The 21,571-nt window shown below is 34.0% G+C and overlaps 1 protein-coding gene across 1 annotated transcript in view; it reads right to left on the bottom strand.

Moving 5' to 3' along the window:
- KLHL1 (kelch like family member 1) overlaps positions 1-21,571 on the bottom strand; it is a 359,135-nt gene that overhangs the window by 82,955 nt on the left and 254,609 nt on the right. Inside the window, exon 6 of the mRNA XM_037023548.2 lies at positions 13,976-14,162. Within this exon, the coding sequence (XP_036879443.1) occupies positions 13,976-14,162 (187 nt within the window). The remainder of the gene's footprint in view (positions 1-13,975; positions 14,163-21,571) is intronic.

Raw genomic sequence — 21,571 nt, 5'->3', positions numbered from 1 at the left:
CAGCAAGACCGGTGAGCAGGTGCCTGAGACTGGTGCCTGAGGACAAAGAAAATTACAGTTTTTTTCCCTTTTTTTTTTCTTTCCTCTTTTGTTTTTGCTGTTGTTGTTTGGTTTGGAGAGTGCTTTTTGGAAGTATTAAAGGGGCAGAACAGGACAGTTAGCCCAGAGGCAGGGAATCTGGGGATCTCTGGGCACTCTAACCCCCTGGGCAACAGGGAGCACAGAGGCCCATTACAGAGATAAATAGCCTCCCGGCCACTCCCCCTCCAACGGGACTCCACCATTTTGGAGGAGCAGCCCCAGCCAGGCCACACCCACTGCAACAGCAGAGATAAACTCCATAGCAACCCAGCAGTTAACAGAAGCCCTGTCTGCGCACAGCTGCCAAGTATAAGCCACTAGAGGACGCTATTCTCCCAGGAGAGGAAAGCCACAAACCAACAAGAAGGAAAGCTCTTCCAGCTGTCACTCATACCAGCTCTGCAAACTATCTCTATCACCATGAAAAGGCAAAACTACAGGCAGACAAAGATCACAGAGACAACATCTGAGAAGGAGACAGACCTAACCAGTCCTCCTGAAAAAGAATTCAAAATAAAAATAATGAACATGCTGACAGAGATGCAGAGAAAAATGCAAGAACAATGGGATGAGATGCAGAGAAAAATGCAAGAGCAATGGGAAGAAGTCTGGAGGGAGATCACAGATGTCAGGAAGGAGATCACAGAAGTGAAACAATCCCTGGAAGGATTTATAAGCAGAATGGATAAGCTGCAAGAGGCCATTGAAGGAATAGAAACCAGAGAACAGGAACATATAGAAGCTGACATAGAGAGAGACAAAAGGATCTCCAGGAATGAAAAAACACTAAGAGAACTATGTGACCAATCCAAAAGGAATAATATTCATATTATAAGGGTACCAGAAGAAGAAGAAAGAGGAAAAGGGATAGAAAGTCCATTTGAAGAAATAATTGCTGAAAACTTCCCCAAACTGGGGGAGGAAATAATCGAACAGACCACGGAATTACACAGAACCCCCAACACAAAGGATCCAAGGAGGACAACACCAAGACACATAATAATTAAAATGGCAAGGATCAAGGACAAGGAAAGAGTTTTAAAGGCAGCTAGACAGAAAAAGGTCACCTATAAAGGAAAACCCATCAGGCTAACATCAGACTTCTCGACAGAAACCCTACAGGCCAGAAGAGAATGGCATGATATATTTAATGCAATGAAACAGAAGGGCCTTGAACCAAGGTTACTGTATCCAGCACGACTATAATTTAAATATGATGGCGGGATTAAACAATTCCCAGACAAGCAAAAGCTGAGGGAATTTGCTTCCCACAAACCACCTCTGCAGGGCATCTTACAGGGACTGCTCTAGATGGGAGCACTCCTAAAAAGAGCACAGAACAAAACATACAACATACGAAAAATGGAGGAAGAGGAATAAGATGGGAGAGAAGGAAAGAATCTCCAGACAGTGTATATAACAGCTCAATAAGCAAGCTAAGTAGGCAGTAAGATACTAAAGAAGCTAACCTTGAATGTTTGATAACCACAAATCTAAAGCCTGCAATGGCAATAAGTACATATCTCTCAATAGTCACCCTAAATGTAAATGGACTTAATGCACCAATCAAAAGACACAGAGTAATAGAATGGATAAAAATGCAAGACCCATCTATATGCTACTTAGAAGAAACTCACCTCAAACCCAAAGACAAACACAGACTAAAAGTTAAAGGATGGAAAAACATATTTCAGGGAAACAACAGAGAGAAGAAAGCAGGGGTTGCTGTACTAATATCAGACAAAATAGACTTCAAAACAAAGAAAGTAACAAGAGATAAAGAAGGACAGTAAATAATGATAAAGGGCTCAGTCCAACAAGACCATATAACCATTCTAAATATATATGCACCCAACACAGGAGCACCAGCATTTGTAAAACAAATACTAACAGAACTAAAGAGGGTAATAAACTGCAATGCATTCATCTTAGGATAGTTCAACACACCACTCACCCCAAAGGATAGATCCACTGGGCAGAAAATAAGTAAGGACATACAGGCATTGAACAACACACTGGAACAGATGGACCTAACAGACATCTATAGAACTCTACATCCAAAAGCAACAGGATATACATTCTTCTCAAGTGCACATGGAACATTATCAAGAATAGATCACATACTAGCTCACAAAAAGAGCCTCAGTAAATTCCAAAAATAGTGAAATTCTACCAACAAATTTTTCAGACCACAAAGGTATAAAACTAGAAATAAATTCTACAAAGAAAACAAAAGGCTCACAAACACATGGAGGCTTAACAACATGCTTCTAAATAATCAATGGATCAATGAACAAATCAAAATAGAGATCAAGGAATATATAGAAACAAATGACAACAACAACACAAAGCCCCAACTTCTGTAGGATGCAGCGAAAGCAGTCTTAAGAGGAAAGTATATAGCGATCCAGGCACACCTGAAGAAGGAAGAACAATCCCAAATGAATAGTCTAACATCAAAACTATCGAAACTGGAAAAAGAAGAACAAATGAGGCCTAAAGTCAGCAGAAGGAGGGACATAATAAAGATCAGAGAAGAAATAAACAAAATTGAGAAGAATAAAACAATAGCAAAAATCAACAAAACCAAGAGCTGGTTCTTTGAGGAAATAAACAAAATAGATAAGCCTCTAGCCAAACTTATTAAGAGAAAAAGAGAATCAACGCAAATCAACATAATCAGAAATGAGAATGGAAAAATCACGACAGACTCCACAGAAATACAAAGAATTATTAATGACTACTATGAAAACCTATATGCCAACAAGCTGAAAAACCTAGAAGAAATGGACTTCCTAGAAAAATACAACCTCCCAAGAACCACCAAGGAAGAAACACAAAAGTTAAACAAACCAATTATGAGCAAAGAAATTGAAACGGTGATCAAAAAACTACCCAAGAACAAAACCCTGGGGCTGGACAGATTTACCTCGGAATTTTATCAGACACACAGAGAAGACATAATACTCATTCTCCTTAAAGTGTTCCAAAAAATAGAGGAGGAGGGAATACTCCCAAACTAATTCTATGAAGCCAACATCACCCTAATACCAAAACCAGGCAAAGACCCCACGAAAAAAGAAAATTACAGACCAATATCCCTGAAGAATGTAGATGCAAAAATACTCAATAAAATATTAGCAAACAGAATTCAACAGTATATCAAAAGGATCATACACCATGACCAAGTGGGATTCATCCCAGGGATGCAAGGATGGTACAACATTCGAAAATCCATCAACATCATCCACCACATCAACAAAAAGAAAGACAAAAACCACATGATCATCTCCATAGATGCTGAAAAAGCATTTGACAAAATTCAACATCCATTCATGATAAAAACTCTCAGCAAAATGGGAACAGAGGGCAAGTACCTCAACATAATAAAGGCCATATATGATAAACCCATAGCCAGCATTATACTGAACAGCGAGAAGCTGAAAGCATTTCCTCTGAGATCGGGAACCAGACAGGGATGCCCACTCTCCCCACTGTTATTTAACATAGTACTGGAGGTCCTAGCCACAGCAATCAGAGAAAACAAAGAAATACAAGGAATCCAGATTGGTAAAGAAGAAGTTAAACTGTCACTATTTGCAGATGATATGATACTGTACATAAAAAACCCTAAAGACTCCACTCCAAAACTACTAGAACTGATATCGGAATACAGCAAAGTTGCAGGATACAAAATTAACACACTGAAATCTGTAGCTTTCCTATACACTAACAATGAACCAATAGAAAGAGAAATCAGGAAAACAATTATACTCACAATTGCATCAAAAAGAATAAAATACCTAGGAATAAACCTAACCAAAGAAGTGAAAGACGTATACTCTGAAAACTACAAGTCATTCTTAAGAGAAATTAAAGGGGACACTAACAAATGGAAACTCATCCCCTGCTTATGGCTAGGAAGAATTAATATCGTCAAAATGGCCATCCTGCCTAAAGCAATATACAGATTTGATGCAATCCCTATCAAAATACCAGCAACATTCTTCAACGAACTGGAACAAATAATTCAAAAATTCATATGGAAACACCAATGAGCCCGAATAGCCAAAGCAATCCTGAGAAAGAAGAATAAAGTAGGGGGGATCTCACTCCCCAACTTCAAGCTCTACTACAAAGCAATAGTAATCAAGACAATTTGGTACTGGCACAAGAACAGAGCCACAGAACAGTGGAACAGATTAGAGACTCCAGAAATTAACCCAACATATATGGTCAGTTAATATTTGATAAAGAAGCCATGGACATACAATGGCAAAATGACAGTCTCTTCAACAGATGGTGCTGGCAAAACTGAACAGCTACATGTAGGAGAATGAAACTGGACCTTTGTCTAACCCCATATACAAAGGTAAACTCAAAATGGATCAAAGACCTGAAAGTAAGTCATGAAACCATTAAACTCTTGGTAAAAAACATAGGTAAAAACCTCTTAGACATAAACATGAGTGACTTCTTCTTGAACATATCTTCCCGGGCAAGGAAAACAGCAGCAAAAATGAGCAAGTGGGACTACATTAAGCTGAAAAGTTTCTGTACAGCAAAAGACACCATCAAGAGAACAGAAAGGAACCCTACAGTATGGGAGAATATATTTGAAAATGACAGATCCGATAAAGGCTTGATGTCCAGAATACATAAAGAGCTCACACTCCTCAACAAACAAAAAACAATTAACCAAATTAAAAAATGGGCAGAGGAACTGAACGGACAGTTCTCTAAAAAAGAAATACAGATGGCCAACAGACACATGAAAAGATGCTCCACATCGCTAATTATTAGAGAAATGCAAATTAAAACTACAATGAGGTATCACCTCACACCAGTAAGGATACCTGCCATCCAAAAGACAAACAACAAGTGTTGGCAAGGCTGTGGAGAAAGGGGAACCCTCCTACACTGCTGGTGGGAATGTAAATTAGTTCAACCATTGTGGAAAGCAGTATGGAGGTTCATCAAAATGCTCAAAACAGACCTACCATTTGACCCAGGAATTCCACTCCTAGGAATTTACCCTAAGAATGCAGCAATCAAGTTTGAGAAAGACAGATACACCCCTATTTTTATCTCAGCACTATTTACAATAGCCAAGAATTGGAAGCAACCTAAATGTCCATCGGTAGATGAATGGATAAAGAAGATGTGGTACATATACACAATGGAATACTACTCAGCCATAAGAAGTGGAAAAATCCAACCATTTGCAGCAACATGGATGGAGCTGGAGAGTATTATGCTCAGTGAAATAAGCCAAGTGGAGAAAGAGAAATACCAAATGATTTCACTCATCTGAGGAGTATAAGAACAAAGGAAAAACTGAAGGAACAAAACAGCAGCGGAATTACAGAACCCAAAAATGGACTAACAAGTACCAAAGGGTAAGGAACTGGGAGGATGGGTGGGTAGGGACGGATAGGGGGGGAGAAGAAGGGGCGTATTAAGGTTAGCATGCATCAGGGAGGAGGGAGAAGGGAGGGAGGGCTGTACAACACAGAGAGGACAAGTAGTTATTCTCCATTTTGCTATGCTGGTGGACAGTGACCGTAATCTGGTTTTTAGGGGGGACCTGATATAGGGGAGAGCATAGTAAACATAGTATTCTTCATGTAAGTGTAGATTAAAGATTAAAAAAAAAATCAGTTCCTGTATGCTGACCTCCAATGAGTTCTACACAGTGGTACAGAGGGCATTTCAAAGTGTGGGCAAAGGGTCTGTTTGTTTCTATGCAGAAGATCAAGGCCTAGCTTGGCTACCCAGAAAATGAACTAAGATATGATATGAGGAGAAGCTTCTGGCATCAGCTCTCTCTGGAGGACTCATGCGGGGAGATGATCATCAAAAAGCCTCCACAGGGATCTGGGCGATGCTGCGGTTGTGGCTGCAGCCACCCCACCATTTCCTGGACTTGCCATTGTAATGAGGAGGGAGATCTCTAGGCTGGCATGTGCATACAGCGAGACAACAAATTTGACCAGATCTGTACTATTGGAACTCAATCAGGAGTTGGGAGGGGTGCAAGTTGTAGCACTCCAAAATCTTACGACTATAGACTATCTATGGTTAAAAGAACATATGGGATGTGAACAGATCCCAGAAATGGGTTGCTTTAATTTGTCTGACTTCTCTCAGATGGTTCAAGTACAGTTGGACAATATCCATATCATAGACTAATTTTCACAAATGCCTAGGGTGCCTAAATGGTTTTCTTGGCTTCACTGGAGATGGCTGGTAGTTATAGAGTTGCTTTGTTTATGTCACCGTATTCCTATTATGTTAATATGTGTGCACAAGTTAGTTAGTAGTTTAAAACCTATACATACTTAAGGTACTCTACAAGAAGATATGTCAAAGAAATAATCAATCCTCCCATGTTTTCTTCCATATGCTACCTCTATAGCTTTTCTTCTTCCTTCCTAATTAGAACCCTTAAATAGAATTCGTGCCTCATATCGAATTTTCCGAGTATCATAATTCCTCCAGGTGGTAAAGATACCTCGAGACAAGTGCTGGGCATAGAAGCCACAGGGCATAAATCTGCAAAGAAGTAAAAAGCTAACCTTTTCAAACAATATGGCTTCTCTCTCACTTACCGACTTTACATTTCCCTGTATGGCCCCGGAAGATGACTGGTTAGCCAGAGATGGGTAAGATTCCTCAAGGGATTAACAACCTAAGACAGGCACAGTCACAGGGGGGCCATCAGGTGAGAAATCGGGGAACAACAGTGGTGAAGCTTAGAACTTCAACCCCCCCGTGTTGAGAGAAAGCTTCTGCATCCATGGATGTTTTATTGCCATTGTCTAGCTCGGATTAGCACATAGTCTACAGGCACACACCTGATCATCTACAATTGCTCTCTTACAACACTAAACTATGTTTTCTACCTTTATCTTGCATCTACCTACCACTTCATCAGTTTATTAAAAATAAAAATAATAATAATAATAAAGGGAGAAATGTGGGATCCACATATAAATCAAGTATAAAAATCAAACGAATATTCACATTTGACCTGATTGTTTATAGTTCATAATGCGTGATCAAAACCGAAAGTTTCTGTGATGAATGCCCTTGTACTGTTCACCTTGTAAGAACTTATTCACTATGTAAGAATTCGTTCATCATGTAAGAGCTTGTTCGTTATGCTTCAAAAGATTGGAGACTGAAGAGAACTAGGCTTGAGATGGATTAATGAGTGTGCATTGAGCATTGACCCCCCTATATAGAATTTTATTGTTGTTAACAACCATTTGATCAATAAAGATCAGAGATGCCCTCTCAAAAAAAAAAAAAAAGGAGAAGGCAGAGCATTGTTGCTTGTCTTCTCTTGGAATTTGCTGACATCAAAGCATATGCAATGAGAGGTAGAAATCCAGGCAGAAGATGGCAGCTAAAATGTTAATAATTAGGAGAATTGATTCTTCTGAGGTGAAAATAAAATGGCATTCAGAGTCCCCCAAGAGTGAATGGCCCTGTTATAAATATTGAAAACAAACCAGAAATAGGGCAGTCCTCACAAATACTACATCTTAGTCTCAAATCACCCAGTCCTGGTTTGGAAAAAGGGCTTTGCTCTTACTCAAGGTCTGCCAAAGGAAAGCAAATTCTCTCTGATAGAACTTAATGTTATCCATAGTTTCTGTGTATTTCCATATACAGAATGCATCGCTTTTTCAGAGGCTACCAGGTAGGCATGCTACCTATTAGATATTTACAGCAAACTTGCAAAATATTAAAGGGAGAATTAGAGATCTCTGAGTGGTAAGTGTTTATTGAGGCTTTAGAGATGCTAAGCAAAGTCTTGGGACAGGAAATTTCTGCTTCACCAGCATCAAGGCCAGGGAACAGAAACCACTCAGCTGCCAGACTCAAAAAACAGGGCACATTGAGAAGCAGTCTCAAAGAAAGAAAGTTCTTTAAATTTACATTGGCCATAGATAAAGAAGGTGGGCCTTCTTTAAGAGGGGACGTCAGGGAAGATGTGATCAGTCCTATCATAAAAAAGGCTGTGGATTGATTCTTGATGGTCAGGTGCTGTTCATGCCCAAGAGGGATTCAGTGGGCCTGGGCACCTTCTAGATAATTGTTGAAATGACTTCATCGAAGAACGTGGAGCTTCTGGTCAGCTATAGCCCATGGCTATTGACTGATTACCTTCTCTTTTCTCTCTACCCCATTCTCTGGTTCTTATGTCATTTAATTTTAGGTTACCTCAGAATTGTTCCTTATCATAAGGCACTAAAACTAGCACTAATGTAAACTTTCTAGAAACAATCACTTCATATGTCATAAAAATTTTACCTTCCCACCCAGTAATTTTTCATCTAGTAATTTGTAGAAACACTCTTAATGCATGCAGACGCTAAAGAATGGCATTATTTACAGATAAAAGATTTGGATCCCACCAAATGTTTAATAATAGGATTAAGCTCAAACTGGCATTTCCATGTTTATAAAAATAAAATACTTGGTGTATTTTAAAATTTTAATTAATTATAATTAAATTGTATGTGGAAACAATGAATAAAAGCAACAAAAATAATTTAAGTAGGTTAATTAACCTAAATATACCTATACTTTGATACTTATCTAATCACAGAGAGACAGACTAAGATAAAGGGAAATAATTATTTCTATATTAATATTATTTTATTATGTCATATATAATGTTAATGTAGAGTTACAGTTATGGTTATATTCACACAGACACATGCACATATACAAATACACAGAAATTTGAGAAACAAAATATACCATTCTGTTAACAATGGTAACAATGCTTATATTTAAATTATAGGCTCATAATTGGTTTTTCTTATCTATACTATTGTATATTTACCTGGTTTTCAATACATGCTCATAATCAGAATGAAATGAAAATTATCTTTAACAATATTCTATCATTACAAAACCAAACTATTTCTATTTCCAAGGAATTATCTAATAGTCAACATCAGAATGATGTAAATATTCTCTATTAACTACTAGCACCAAATTTTATTTCATAGCTTCCATGAATCACACTTAAAAATAAGTGAATCTAGGCACTTAAGAGTAAGCAATTAGTGTTTCTCCTTCAAGCCACCTTTCTAAAGAATTTATAATGATTCCAGTGTGTGATTTATAATCAAATTCTTACCAAAATAACAGCAAATTTACTGCATTGATTTAAATCTGCATTTGATTTCAGTTGACACATTAAAACAAAATTTTCTCCTCATAAGAACAGTTTTATTATTTATTGCTTTTCAAAAACTATTTAATTTTCTATGTCCCCTCATTTCTCATTCATAGTAGAACAAGTATGAATAAATACATTAATACTTCAATTAGCCTTAAATTATGCTATAAATTGCTTCATTCTTAAAGAGTTATTTTTCAGTACTTCCCTGTTATAGCAGTAAATTAAATGATGCTTTCTGAAACACACTGGAAATTGCATTTATAGCTTGATTATTTTTTCTCATTTGGTTCATCATTCTTGAATGTATTTTGTATTGGTATAAATGACCTTATATGTCATAGTATTCATATAAACACCATTAATGAATATCTTATCATCTTATCTCCTCTCTGTATGATATCACTATTATTCCACAGAAACACAGTAATCTCATGTCTCCAAAGTGCCTAGACAGCTTGGCTTTATTCCATAACATGATTAGGAAGATCAGCCCAGGTTACTAATGAATGCCCTGGTAGTCCTTTTGGTACCAAACATGTTGGAATGCCTTTTTGTACTTTAGGTTAGTCTCTTTAGATAATACTCCATCTCATTTAATCACTATAATTTTTTTAGAAATGGAATATAGTGCTAGACTATAGTAAAATGGACTAGAGGTTTTAAGTAATACTCCTGGATCTGAATAGGCATCTCACTGATTTCAAAGACTGCTCTTTCCATTAGGAACATCACCTGCCTTCCAAGATCTCTGGAGTTTCAAATCAGAATCAATCCTACTAAGTCTCTCACTGACGTCCACTGTGTCTTTCTTCCACTGTCACACTTTAATTTCCCCACTGGCCATATTCCAGTCATAAGGGATTTCTCTCCATTTTTGAAGATGTCACATTCCTTCAAATGTAAAATAAACGTCCATCTTTGATAAACCTGCAGTCTGGACTTATCACTACTTTCCCACTCAATAATGTGCTAAACTAATACCTAATAATTCTTTAGATTTCATCTGGGGTGGGGGGAAAGGACAGCAAACACTTTCTCTGCACTTCTGTACTTTTGCAGACTAGACTAGGTTTGCTCCCCAGGCATTATACACATCCTATTTGCAATTCCCTTCTTGTAACATTAATTGGTAGTAAACATTTTGTTTACTATTTTCCCAGATTAGCTTGGTAGTTCTGTGAGGGAGGGGTTATATTCATAATGTTCACCATGGCACACAAGTTTTTAACATGGAGGTTGGCATGAAGTAGATGTGCAGAAGAGCAGCATTATTATTTAATGCGTGTTTAAGTGAATGTAAGTGAAAAGGAAAGGCAAGAAGACATTGCTCTGATTTTTCATAATTGCTACAGAAAATCTGCAAGGGTTCTCTCTTTAGTTTATCAACCACATATGATATCATCTGAATGTCAGTCATTATGGAGCTGAAGATGAATCAATGAAATATTTACACAGACCTTCGATAAGGCACAATATAAATATGTAAATAATTTAAAAAATGCACTGAATATTGCCGTATTTTTTCTTGCATTTTTTCTTTTTTCATTTTTATTCTGTTTTCCTCATTACGTTTCAAGAAAAGAAAACAATTTTAAGATAAAATCTTAACGCCTATTTAGATATAACACAAGTTAATAAAGTGTAGAAAGCACTCCTTAAATAGTAGAAGCACAATGCAAAATGAGGGATTATATTGAATATGTCCTAATTGTTATTTAAATCCCTCAAAACATTGGGCTTCTATACTTTTCTATTTTGCCAGGAAAAATCGGTTTTCGAAGTTTGGTACTGTGCTAGATTTCTATCTAAGCGTATGGGATGTATTGAATGACTGGATCCTGTAGGGTTCAGAGTGTGGTACAAATTCCTACAGGTTCCTTCAAATTATTATTTTTTCTGTTTTGTTGCTGACTTAATCAGTAATATTTTTTAAACCCTCAGTATTATCACATTCTTTTAAGCCTCTACCTTATGGATAAATATAACAATATCTAAATTGTCAGTATTTATTTGATTCTAAAATGAAGGAAATTCAGAATCCCTAAGAGAGTTCAATTTTTAAAGAATTTTTTCAGTCTCAAAAGACTGCTGTGGAATATTAGAGAAATTCAATGCTGACACAGTTTAACTCACTAGACTCCATATTTTCATATTCTTTTATGCTTTAGTAAATTAAAGTCACCATACTAAAAATTCAAATTATTCATATTCTTTGGTTCCTTAATAGTATAGTGACTTTTGTACTAATAATTGTTTATTGTTCATTCCCAGTCATAGGCTGACTGGATTCAACTAAATGTTCTTCCTCCTCCTCTCCTCCTTTTATTTATTTTTTCCCATAAAAAAAAATGTTATCGTGCATATTTTTGAATAGAATAGATCTTGTATGGGCATTCTTTCTGTAGAATACAGTGTTCCTTAGAAACAAATGCCACTCAATTGACTTTAAAATTTGACAAACATAAATAGTGCTGCAATAAACATAGGGGTGCATATGTCCTTCTGTATTTGAGAACTTTTTTTCTCTGGGTAAATTCCTAGGAGTGAAAGTCCCAGGTCAAATAGTATTTCTATTTTCAGTTTTTTGAGGAACCTCTAAGATACGGAAGAAACCTAAGTGTCCATCAGTAGATGAATGGATAAAGAAGATGTGGTACATATACACAATGGAATACTATTCAGCCATAAGAAAGAAACAAATCCTACCATTTGCAACAACATGGATGGAGCTAGAAGGTATTATGTTCAGTGAAATAAGTCAGGCAGAGAAAGGCAAATACCAAAAGATTTCCCTCATTTGTGGACTATAACAATGAAACAAAACTGAAGGAAGAAAATAGCAGAAGACTCAGAGACTCCAAGAAGGGACTAGTGGTTACCAAAGGGGATGGATAGGGGAGAGCAGGTGGGGAGGGAGGGAGAAGGAATTGAGGAGTATCATGATTAGTAGGCCTTTTGTGTGGGGGGTTGCAGGGAGGACAGTGTGGCACAGAGAAGACAAGTAGGGACTCTGTGGCCTCTTACTACACTGATGGATGGTGACTGCAGTGGGGTATGGGAGGGACTCAATAATGAGGATGAGTGTTTTAACCACGTTGTTTTTCCTGTGAAATCTTCATAAGGTTGTGCATCAATGATACTTTAATTTAAAAAATTTGACAATCTTATAAGATCACTACCCACTTACAAAATCTGAAACTTGGATGACTATTGAAAGTCACTGGAAATGAGGTTATTTATTTTTACAGGTAAAATGAACATTATACAATGTTGCAATAAAGTTTACATGTTTCTATTATAAGAGATGACTACTATGTCAAGAGGTACATATTATTTGGTATTTATTATTCTTATCAGGACAACATGGACACAGGTTTACAGATTTTTTTTAGCTTAAAAATATTTCTTGGGCATTTTAGTATAAATTCTGACTATTTCTTATTAGGTTTTTTATCCAAGACTTTTCTGTTTTAATCCTTTAAAAAAGAGAGTTTTAAATTACTATCTCTTCTCTTGAAAACTTCTGACATGTTCTCTTATGTAATAACATATTTAAAGAAGAAGCCAGAAGTGGAGGGAGATGAAGATTAATGCCATTTCCCTAGTTCTTAAAGTAATGTTATTTACCCTTTTTAACTGAAAGTTATGCTTTTTTATATGTTAATACTCTAGTGCTTATTTAATATAATTACTAGAAATCAACATCCCAGTAAAATAGGAGTTAAACTTTTTAAACAATTAGTGAAAGCTAATGAAAACATCTAACAACCACAAGGTATCTCTTAACAAAAAAATGGGAATATGCTTCATTCCCCTTTGATTTCCCTTTAGCTGCATTTTGGGGTCTCACATCACATGGTTGAAGAAAGTGTCACTGCTTCCTTGTAATTCTCTAATAGTGAAGTCCCTTTAGGGCCATGGATCATTCTCTGCTGTTGCCAGTCATATTTTTTACATGCACATTAAATATGTTATGGAAAATTATATCACTTATTAGGCACAGCCTTATGACAATTACATTATTTGTTTTGTGTACTTGCTCAAGAAAGTTAGGACCCACATAAGAAAGGCTGGAGGACAGATATTAATGGAGATTTTTCTACTAACTGTAGAAAAGCAAGAACAAAACCTTCAAATGTGTGTGTTCAATATTTAAATGAACCATTTCCTTCCTTTTGAAGGTGAAAACTGATCAATGCAATTCAATTTGTAAATTATTACTGTCATGGTTACTACATTCGTTTATAATTTTCTATTTATTTGTTTGGGCTTCTGTATGAGATTCTAAACTCTTCAAAAGCAGAAACTCTTTTCTTCATAATATTACTCTCAGCGAGCATGTGCCTGGCACATTACAATTCCTTTGCTTAGAACTGAAATACAATTCTCAATATATCCAAAAAATTATTTGGCTTGTGTTTTCTAAGTGCTTTAAATTCCCTTTTCATTTCATATGACGCCTGGTACCTAACGTACAAGAGGTAAAGAATTTAAAGACGAATAGTAAGCAGAAGCAGCAACGACAGACTGAAAATAAGAGGTATTCTTTAAATTTTTCATCAGCATTAAATTGTAATGGATAAAGTCAAGTCTATGTGAGGTTTCATGGTATTATACATATTACAATATTAAAAGTGTGTCCTGGTGTGATACAGGGTGTGTGTTATATATAGATCTAGAATTGTATACCTTTGTTGTTATCCATTCCTCCTACAGCATACAGAGTTCCAACTGTAGATTTTCTAGGTTTAGTTCGTGGACTTTGCATTAAAGTTCTTCTTTCTGGCAATAGATGATATTTCATTGCTTCCAGAATCAGCTTCTGACATTCCAGATCATTCTTAAATAATGCATGGTTTTCTAGGTCAGCCAATATCTGTGAATAGCACACATCACTATTAATTATGCTTTTTATAGGAATGAATATGTGACATCAGTGAAGTTCAAAGTTTAATGCCTATGATATTACCCCTGTATTGAGAGGGATGCAAATCTAATAATTATATTAACAAATAAATATTAGTAAAATGAAAAGATTCCAAAAGAAACAGAATGGATATTATTTTCAATTCCATTTATTTATTATTATTTTGTTCCAAAGATATAAAGGAACTTATAAATATCACTTCTTCCTCTTAAGAAAGCTGTTTACAAATCAAATATAGCTCATATATTGGTCATAAATATGTCTGGAGAAAGAAATTTAAAAATTACCTTCAACAAATTCAGTCATAACAAGCTTATCATAAGCATTCATATATTTTGAAATGCTCTAGGTATAGTTTAAAACCCTTTCAAATTAAGAGAAATAATAAAAGTGAAAACAATTATCCTCATAACATCTCTTTAAGTATGCCACAGTTGAAAAGTTGCCTGTCATGCAAAGTGATAGTTTCCAATACTGAAACTAAGAAATTTTATACCAAAAATCCAGTATCTGTAGGAAAAATAGAGTAAGAGCAGCAGTTTTAAGCTATATCATGTCTCTCTTTTGCTGCACGAGGGTTTCATCCCTACAGATTCTTCTGCGTGTATTTCTTTTAATGCATCCAAAGTATCTTTTACTTTCCTCTTCCTCTGTTGCTCTTTTCTCTTGCTTTTTCAGTAACACTTTCTCTTTCTTAATTAATCAATGTTTTATTTTGAATGACAGTTAAATCTGTCACATAGATTTAGAAAATTAATAAGTAGAAAATTTCATATTGATTCACTGACCTTTTCTTCTACATTGATAAGAAGCTGTACCACATCTGTACACAAAAATTTATTGAGTGAATAAATTAATATATGATGGCAGTATATAATTAAATAATTAATTTTAATGATATAATTTTAACCTTAAGTGAATTTATTTAGCCATTGTAATATATAAATTGCTATTGGCGGTAAGAAGAAAAATATAAAAACAAAGAAGATACACATATAAGATGTGGAAAAGACAATAGAATAGCTCTAAGGCTGAATAAAGAATGTGATGTGTTAGTTACCAGATGCTTTGGAATATAAAAGGGAAGACATTTAATTAAGTGCTGGGCTATGAGTCCGTTCTTATACATGAAAACCTTAATTGCCTTCCTATTCACTTTTACTAGAAAGAAAGGAAGAAAGGACAGAGGGATGGAGGGAGGGAGGAACGGCATAGAATAGGATAGTAGATCTCTAATAGAATATTTTTAAAGAACCTCTATTTTACCCTTTCAGCAATTTTTTTTATTTGAAACTATCAAGAGAATGTTTCTAACAAGATCCCAGTGGTCATTTATAAACTAAAAAAAATAAAAAAAGAGGGGAGGAGAGAGATATTAATGTAATTATTGGTCATCTGTGACTCAGAATATGGTGTTCCTTACATCTAAGACTTTTCCTTTCTTTAGGAGGAAAAACAATTAGCCTTTAGAATGATAAATTTACATATACCTGAAGTTGGTTCCCATCAATTATTTTTTTCTTCTTTCCCTTCTTTTCATCTTTTTGAGGAAACTTTCGGATTAGTTGATCATAAGAAACTGTTCTTTTATTAGGAGCATGTTCTAAGAATATTTTACCCAGATAAACAGTTAACAAATTCCAAATAATAGAGAAAAAAATTAAAAAGATTTGTTTTTTTCCTATGTTTTTGCATTGAAACTATAACTCATAATCAGAAGGGGGTTAAGTGCTCAACCTTAAATAAATAAGTCATGGTGATAAAAAGTACAATATAAGGAAGAGAGTCAATAATATTGTAATAACATTGTATAGTGACAGATGGTAACTGCACTTAACATGGTGAGCATCTTGTAATGTAATTATCAAATTACTATGTTGCACACCTGAAACTAGTCTTGTATGTCAAGTGTATTTCAATTACAAAAAAGTTTAACTGAGAGTTTGTGCAATGGCTTAGGTTTAGGCAAGTAGATTCATGACAGATGTAAATCTCTTTAAATTTTGACATATGAGCACAGAGTGGTCAGTTACCTCAAGAAGAGTTCATATGCTATTCCTGATATTTAGATGACTCTTTTAACTAGACTGGATATTTTTTCGGCTTAAAAATAACTTCCTTCCTCTATTAAAAATCTCTATTTTATTACCCATGTAAAAATACAGTTAGAACAATGTATTATTAAATACAAGGTTTGGGCTTAATTTCTCATATTTAAAAATAGTAAGAATATGTATATTAGTTGTATCGCTCCAGTGAATTATAATTAATGCATAGTTTAGGACTGCCAAAATACAGAATTTTTTAAATGAAATTTCAGTAAGTTTTATCTTCTATAAAGGTTTAATTTTGTAAATTCTTGTAGTCCTACTTATCAAAAGACTTATGGTGTTGGCTTACATTGTTATTTTTTATTTCTTTGGACAACCAATGTTAAATTGATTAATTGGTAATAATTTGTGGATAACTTATTTGATTTCTAAGTAAGAAAAGTTACAAACATTGGTTACTGAAATATTTCTAAATTTTCCTAATTCTTTAGTTTATATATATAAATTGGGCATAAATTAACAGAATGCACATATTTTAAATGTTACTTTATATGATAAAATTTGATTGAAGTAAAATGTGTGTTCATGGAAAAAAAAATGAGTTAGGTCTTGTTTTCCTCATTTTCTTGTGACCGAAAAATATAATTTGGTTATTCAGGTGTAAGTTATATAATACAAAAAAACTACAAATAGGAATATGCATATAAGGCAAAATACTGTTCATTTGTTTCTTAAGGGAAATTCTATAGTTTTAAAATTTAATAACACATACATTGATGTGTTTCTCTTTTATTTGGAATTTGTTAACTGTTTATCTAGATAAAATATTCTTAGAATGTGCTCCTAATAAAAGAACAGTTTCTTATGAATGATGCTAAAGAGATTAATTTTATTATTTATGTGAACAGCTAAATATTTATATATTTCTAAACATACATGCAAAGATATATAAGAATGAATTATTTCAAAATTTTGTAATAGATAATTATTAAAAATTGAAGGAATTCCGTAAAAATACAGTATCAGAGAACAATCGAAGTGCCTGTGTTTAAAGAGAAATGAATTGTTCAATGTCCCATAGATGTATGCATAGTGAAAGATATAATAAATTATGCATTTCAAAGTATGACTGGAAGATAATGCAAAATAAAAATTTGCATTTAATTTCTATAAGATGACCAAAAGTATTCTGTACTTAAATAACAATTTTCATTTTATTAATTAAATATTGTATAAATTTTTTCATCTTTGACATACCCTTTAATCATTTGACAAAGTTTATTTTATTTTGAAAGAAATTAAGTTCTTTATGATTAGTGTTACATATTATTGTGTTTTCAAATTATTACTTGTAACTGCTCCTTGTTTATGGACACTGTGAGTTGTGTCTGTATTTTATCTCCTCTGACAGCACTTTTTGGGACTATTATTCCAACCCAAATTCAGGCACAAATTCAGAATAATGAAGTGGTTAAACTGTCTTTTAAATTGGAACTGTATTTAGATTTCCTGCGGTGATCCATGGATTAACACAATACTGTGAGGATTAACACAATACTGTGAGGATTAACACAACTATTGCTCCTCTTTATAAAATGAAAATAGTGTTTTTCAACGTTCTTCAGTTTTTAATGAAACCTAAACTATTGTGACAAATCTTATTCTTGTCAAATTTAGAAAAAAATCAATGTGTTTCAATACTTGTATACTACTTAGAAATATATATTTATGTACAAGAGGCTGTATAATAATATTTAACAAATTAGATTTGTTCTTAGGATACTACATACTGATAGCCTTTCCAACAGGGATAATAGTACAATTTATTTTATCCAAACAAAAAGCCCTTGGAAGTTTCACAAATCTGCACTGTTAGCATGTTCTTACACTAAGAATAATCACCGACAACATCATTATAAATTAATCATGTATTATACCTCAAAAAAAGGACCCCACTATCTACAAACTAATAATGTTTCAGGATATTTTGTCTTCTAGAAGATATATCAGAAATAAAAATATCCTGAGACTCAGTAAGGACAGCAGAGAATATTAATAATTAACATTATACAAAATTATAATGAGTTGATCCTTGGATCCATATCAGCTAGACAGTACACATTGCAAATATGACCTATCTCCCTATAATCTTTGTAGGTTTTCTTTGTGACTAAATAATGACAGTGAGTTATAGGGTTAACCTGTAGCTTCAGAACAGAACACAGTAAAGCAACATATATGAGAATAATGCTGTATGATATTCAGAATTGACTAATTTGAAAAATCAGAATAATTTTGCCCATTAATAGTTAAAACTCTTGACATCAAATTTGTTGGAGAATTCCAGTTTCCAGAGATACCATGAACTTTGAAATAAATGTTCTTTGCAATTATATTAAAATATTATTATTTTCTTTTCACATACTCTTAAAGTTCCTCTTAAGAAGTGGCTTTATTATAACTTCATTTTGTTTAAGAAAATAAGTGCAATTATTAGGGAAATATTTCTTAAAATGATCATTACATTTGTTTTATAATGCAAATAATTTGATTATTCATGGTTTGAGAAACCAAACCACATGTTGAAAACAGCCACATGTTTAGCAATATGAAAATACTGATGAGTGCATTAATCCTGGGTGTTTACACATAGACACTTTTCAAACTGCAGTTGTTAAAGAATATTTATAAGAACTTAGTTCAGATGCTTGCAATAAATTTGAAATTACAATTCTGGAAGTATTGCTTTATAAAAGTGAAATGCATTATTTAACTATAGATTATGCATTGTTTTTCCAAACTTCAAATAAGGAAATAGAATGCATTTTTCATATCATTCAAAAAATTGTCTCCTTTCTGTATATTTTACCTTAATATGTCAAGGAAAATACTTCCTGGCTAAAATCTTTGTCATAATTCTCTTCACTAACTTGCATGTATAGATACTCCCTTAACATTGTAAATAACTCTTTCTCTTACCATAAGCAAGCAAAATCAAATGCATGGATTTATTTATGCTGCATAACCTACTATTATTGCATGAAGAGTATACAACTCTAATTTTATAGTAAAAGTCATAAAATATTTACATTACATTGTTTGCATTATATATAGCCTCTTAAAATGTCATAAAATATATTAATAAGGAAATATAAATTCTGTACTTAACATTTTTCATGGCTGAAAAGAAGAAAAATATACACATTGTAAAGTATTTCTTAAGTAAATATAATACTGCATGAATAAAGACATTTTGAAAGGCAAGGTAACAGAATCTGTACAAAGCATAGCAAACACAACTATACTTTGCATCTGGCCAAGGACTCCATCGGAAAGTGGAATGTAATATTGAATAAACACTTAAGAAAGATAAGTTTAAACTTACTGTGGACCAGAGACAGTATTAACTCTACAAACACTACTAACTTGGGCTATGAAGGTTGTGAAAACATTCTAACACTCATAACAGTGTAACAAAATTTCATATACTTCACATTATTTCATAGTATTTCAAACTTTTGTTTTGCTACTGGGTGTTGTGCTAAAAATAATCAACTCACAGAATTTGAATTCATAAAATAAAATTGATTCCTATTAGAAGTGACAGTCCTAAGACAAGTGACAGTTTCATAAATAATCTTTCAAGTTTTCTGCTTGACAAAATGAATAAGATGAATCATAAAATATTATTTTTTACCATAAGCTGCAAGAAGAAATATTTTCGACTTCAATGTCTTATAAATAGGTCAGATATAAATAAAATACGTTCAGATATTTTTATTAAGCACTTTCTAAAACATTCCTCAGGGAGATCATAATTTATTTACTTGTTATACTCAGTAATAAATAAACCCTGAGTCTATTTAATAGTCAGTATAAAGTGTCAGTGAAAGGATAAAGTTCAATTACCAGAGGACTTTGTAGCAATACATATGGTAAGCTCATATAGGGTTGTTCCACTTTGCTAGAGAAAATACAAAGTGCTGCATGCCTAGGGAGGTTTTCTGTATATTTCCACCCTTGCACATAGATTTTCAAAACATAGAGGAAAATGGACAGTGACACTGAAAATCTGACAATATAGGTTAATTGGTTCACCGATGCTCCCAGCATTTGATCAGTTATTATTTGAGTATCTGCTGTGACTGGAACAGCCTAAGCTTACACAAGAGGAACCAGCTCAACCGTAGCCAAAATATTCATCTGCAGCCTGAAAGAAACTCACTGATATGGTAGACAGATCTTCATATTACACTTAAAATCCCATTAGCATCAGTTGAAAAGAATCTTGGCGGAGGATAAAATCATGAAGTTTTAAGAGACTGAAATATCTTCTCAGCCTTTCTTTAGGTAAAATCACTGTTCCAGCTAACTACTTGAGGATATGATTCATATTTTTTTAAATAAGTGAGAAAAGTAGATAAAGTAGAGCTTTCCCTGTTCCCTTCCTGTGCTCATTTCAAAAGGAAAATACAAATTACTGACATTCTAAAGCTTCCATCAGATACATCTGAATTATTCCTGCTCAAGTATTTGAGAAAACAAGAAACCATCTACAAAGTAAGGAGCATGTTCATTAATTTTATTCTGAATACAGGATATTCCAATTCTAAATATTTCATTGCATTAAGATGAAAAATAATTGGCTGAGCTGACAGTACAAATAGAGATGAATAATCACATAATCCAAATGAGTAGATCTCACAACATTAACTCAAATGATAGTTCTCAGCAGCAAGTGATATGAGATTTTTGCTGCTATGATTTAAGATTATTTATTTACCATGGTTTGCTGCTCCATAGGTAGTTTGAAAGCTCAAAATTTCTAAAACTGAAATAAACACTTCAGTGCCTTCCATGAACTCCATTCTGAAATACTCCATTACACCCTAAGAAGGCTCTAAATCTTGCATTCATTCCTTCAGCAAATATTTAGTCAGCAGCTATTTTGTGCCTGGTGCTAAATACCTAGATATTTGCCATCTCACCACTAATTTTTTCTACTCAAGCACACATTCCTCCTGCCCCTTAGAACACCTTCATTAATTTGCTCATGTCCAGTTATATTCAGAAGCAGGCATTAGTTTCTTATTGTTTCCAAGACATTACTCAACATCCTCAGACTACTTTGCCAAAAGTTCTATAATACAGCTCTATTGTAGCTCTTCAGTTGCTTTCCATAATATCCTATATTTTTTCTGTATTTCGTATTTTAGATCCTCAGATATCTTTCCTCTACTCTGAATAAATCATGATTTTTAAAAAGTGACATTGGTGATGCTTTTTCCCCGTCTGAGGCTGCTCTTA

Source organism: Manis javanica, chromosome 9 (genome assembly GCF_040802235.1).
Source record: "Manis javanica isolate MJ-LG chromosome 9, MJ_LKY, whole genome shotgun sequence".
In the NCBI taxonomy this organism is placed as follows: Eukaryota; Metazoa; Chordata; class Mammalia; order Pholidota; family Manidae; genus Manis; species Manis javanica.
The sequence above is the reverse complement of the archived record's forward strand: the minus strand, read 5'-3'. Positions and strand labels throughout refer to the sequence as shown.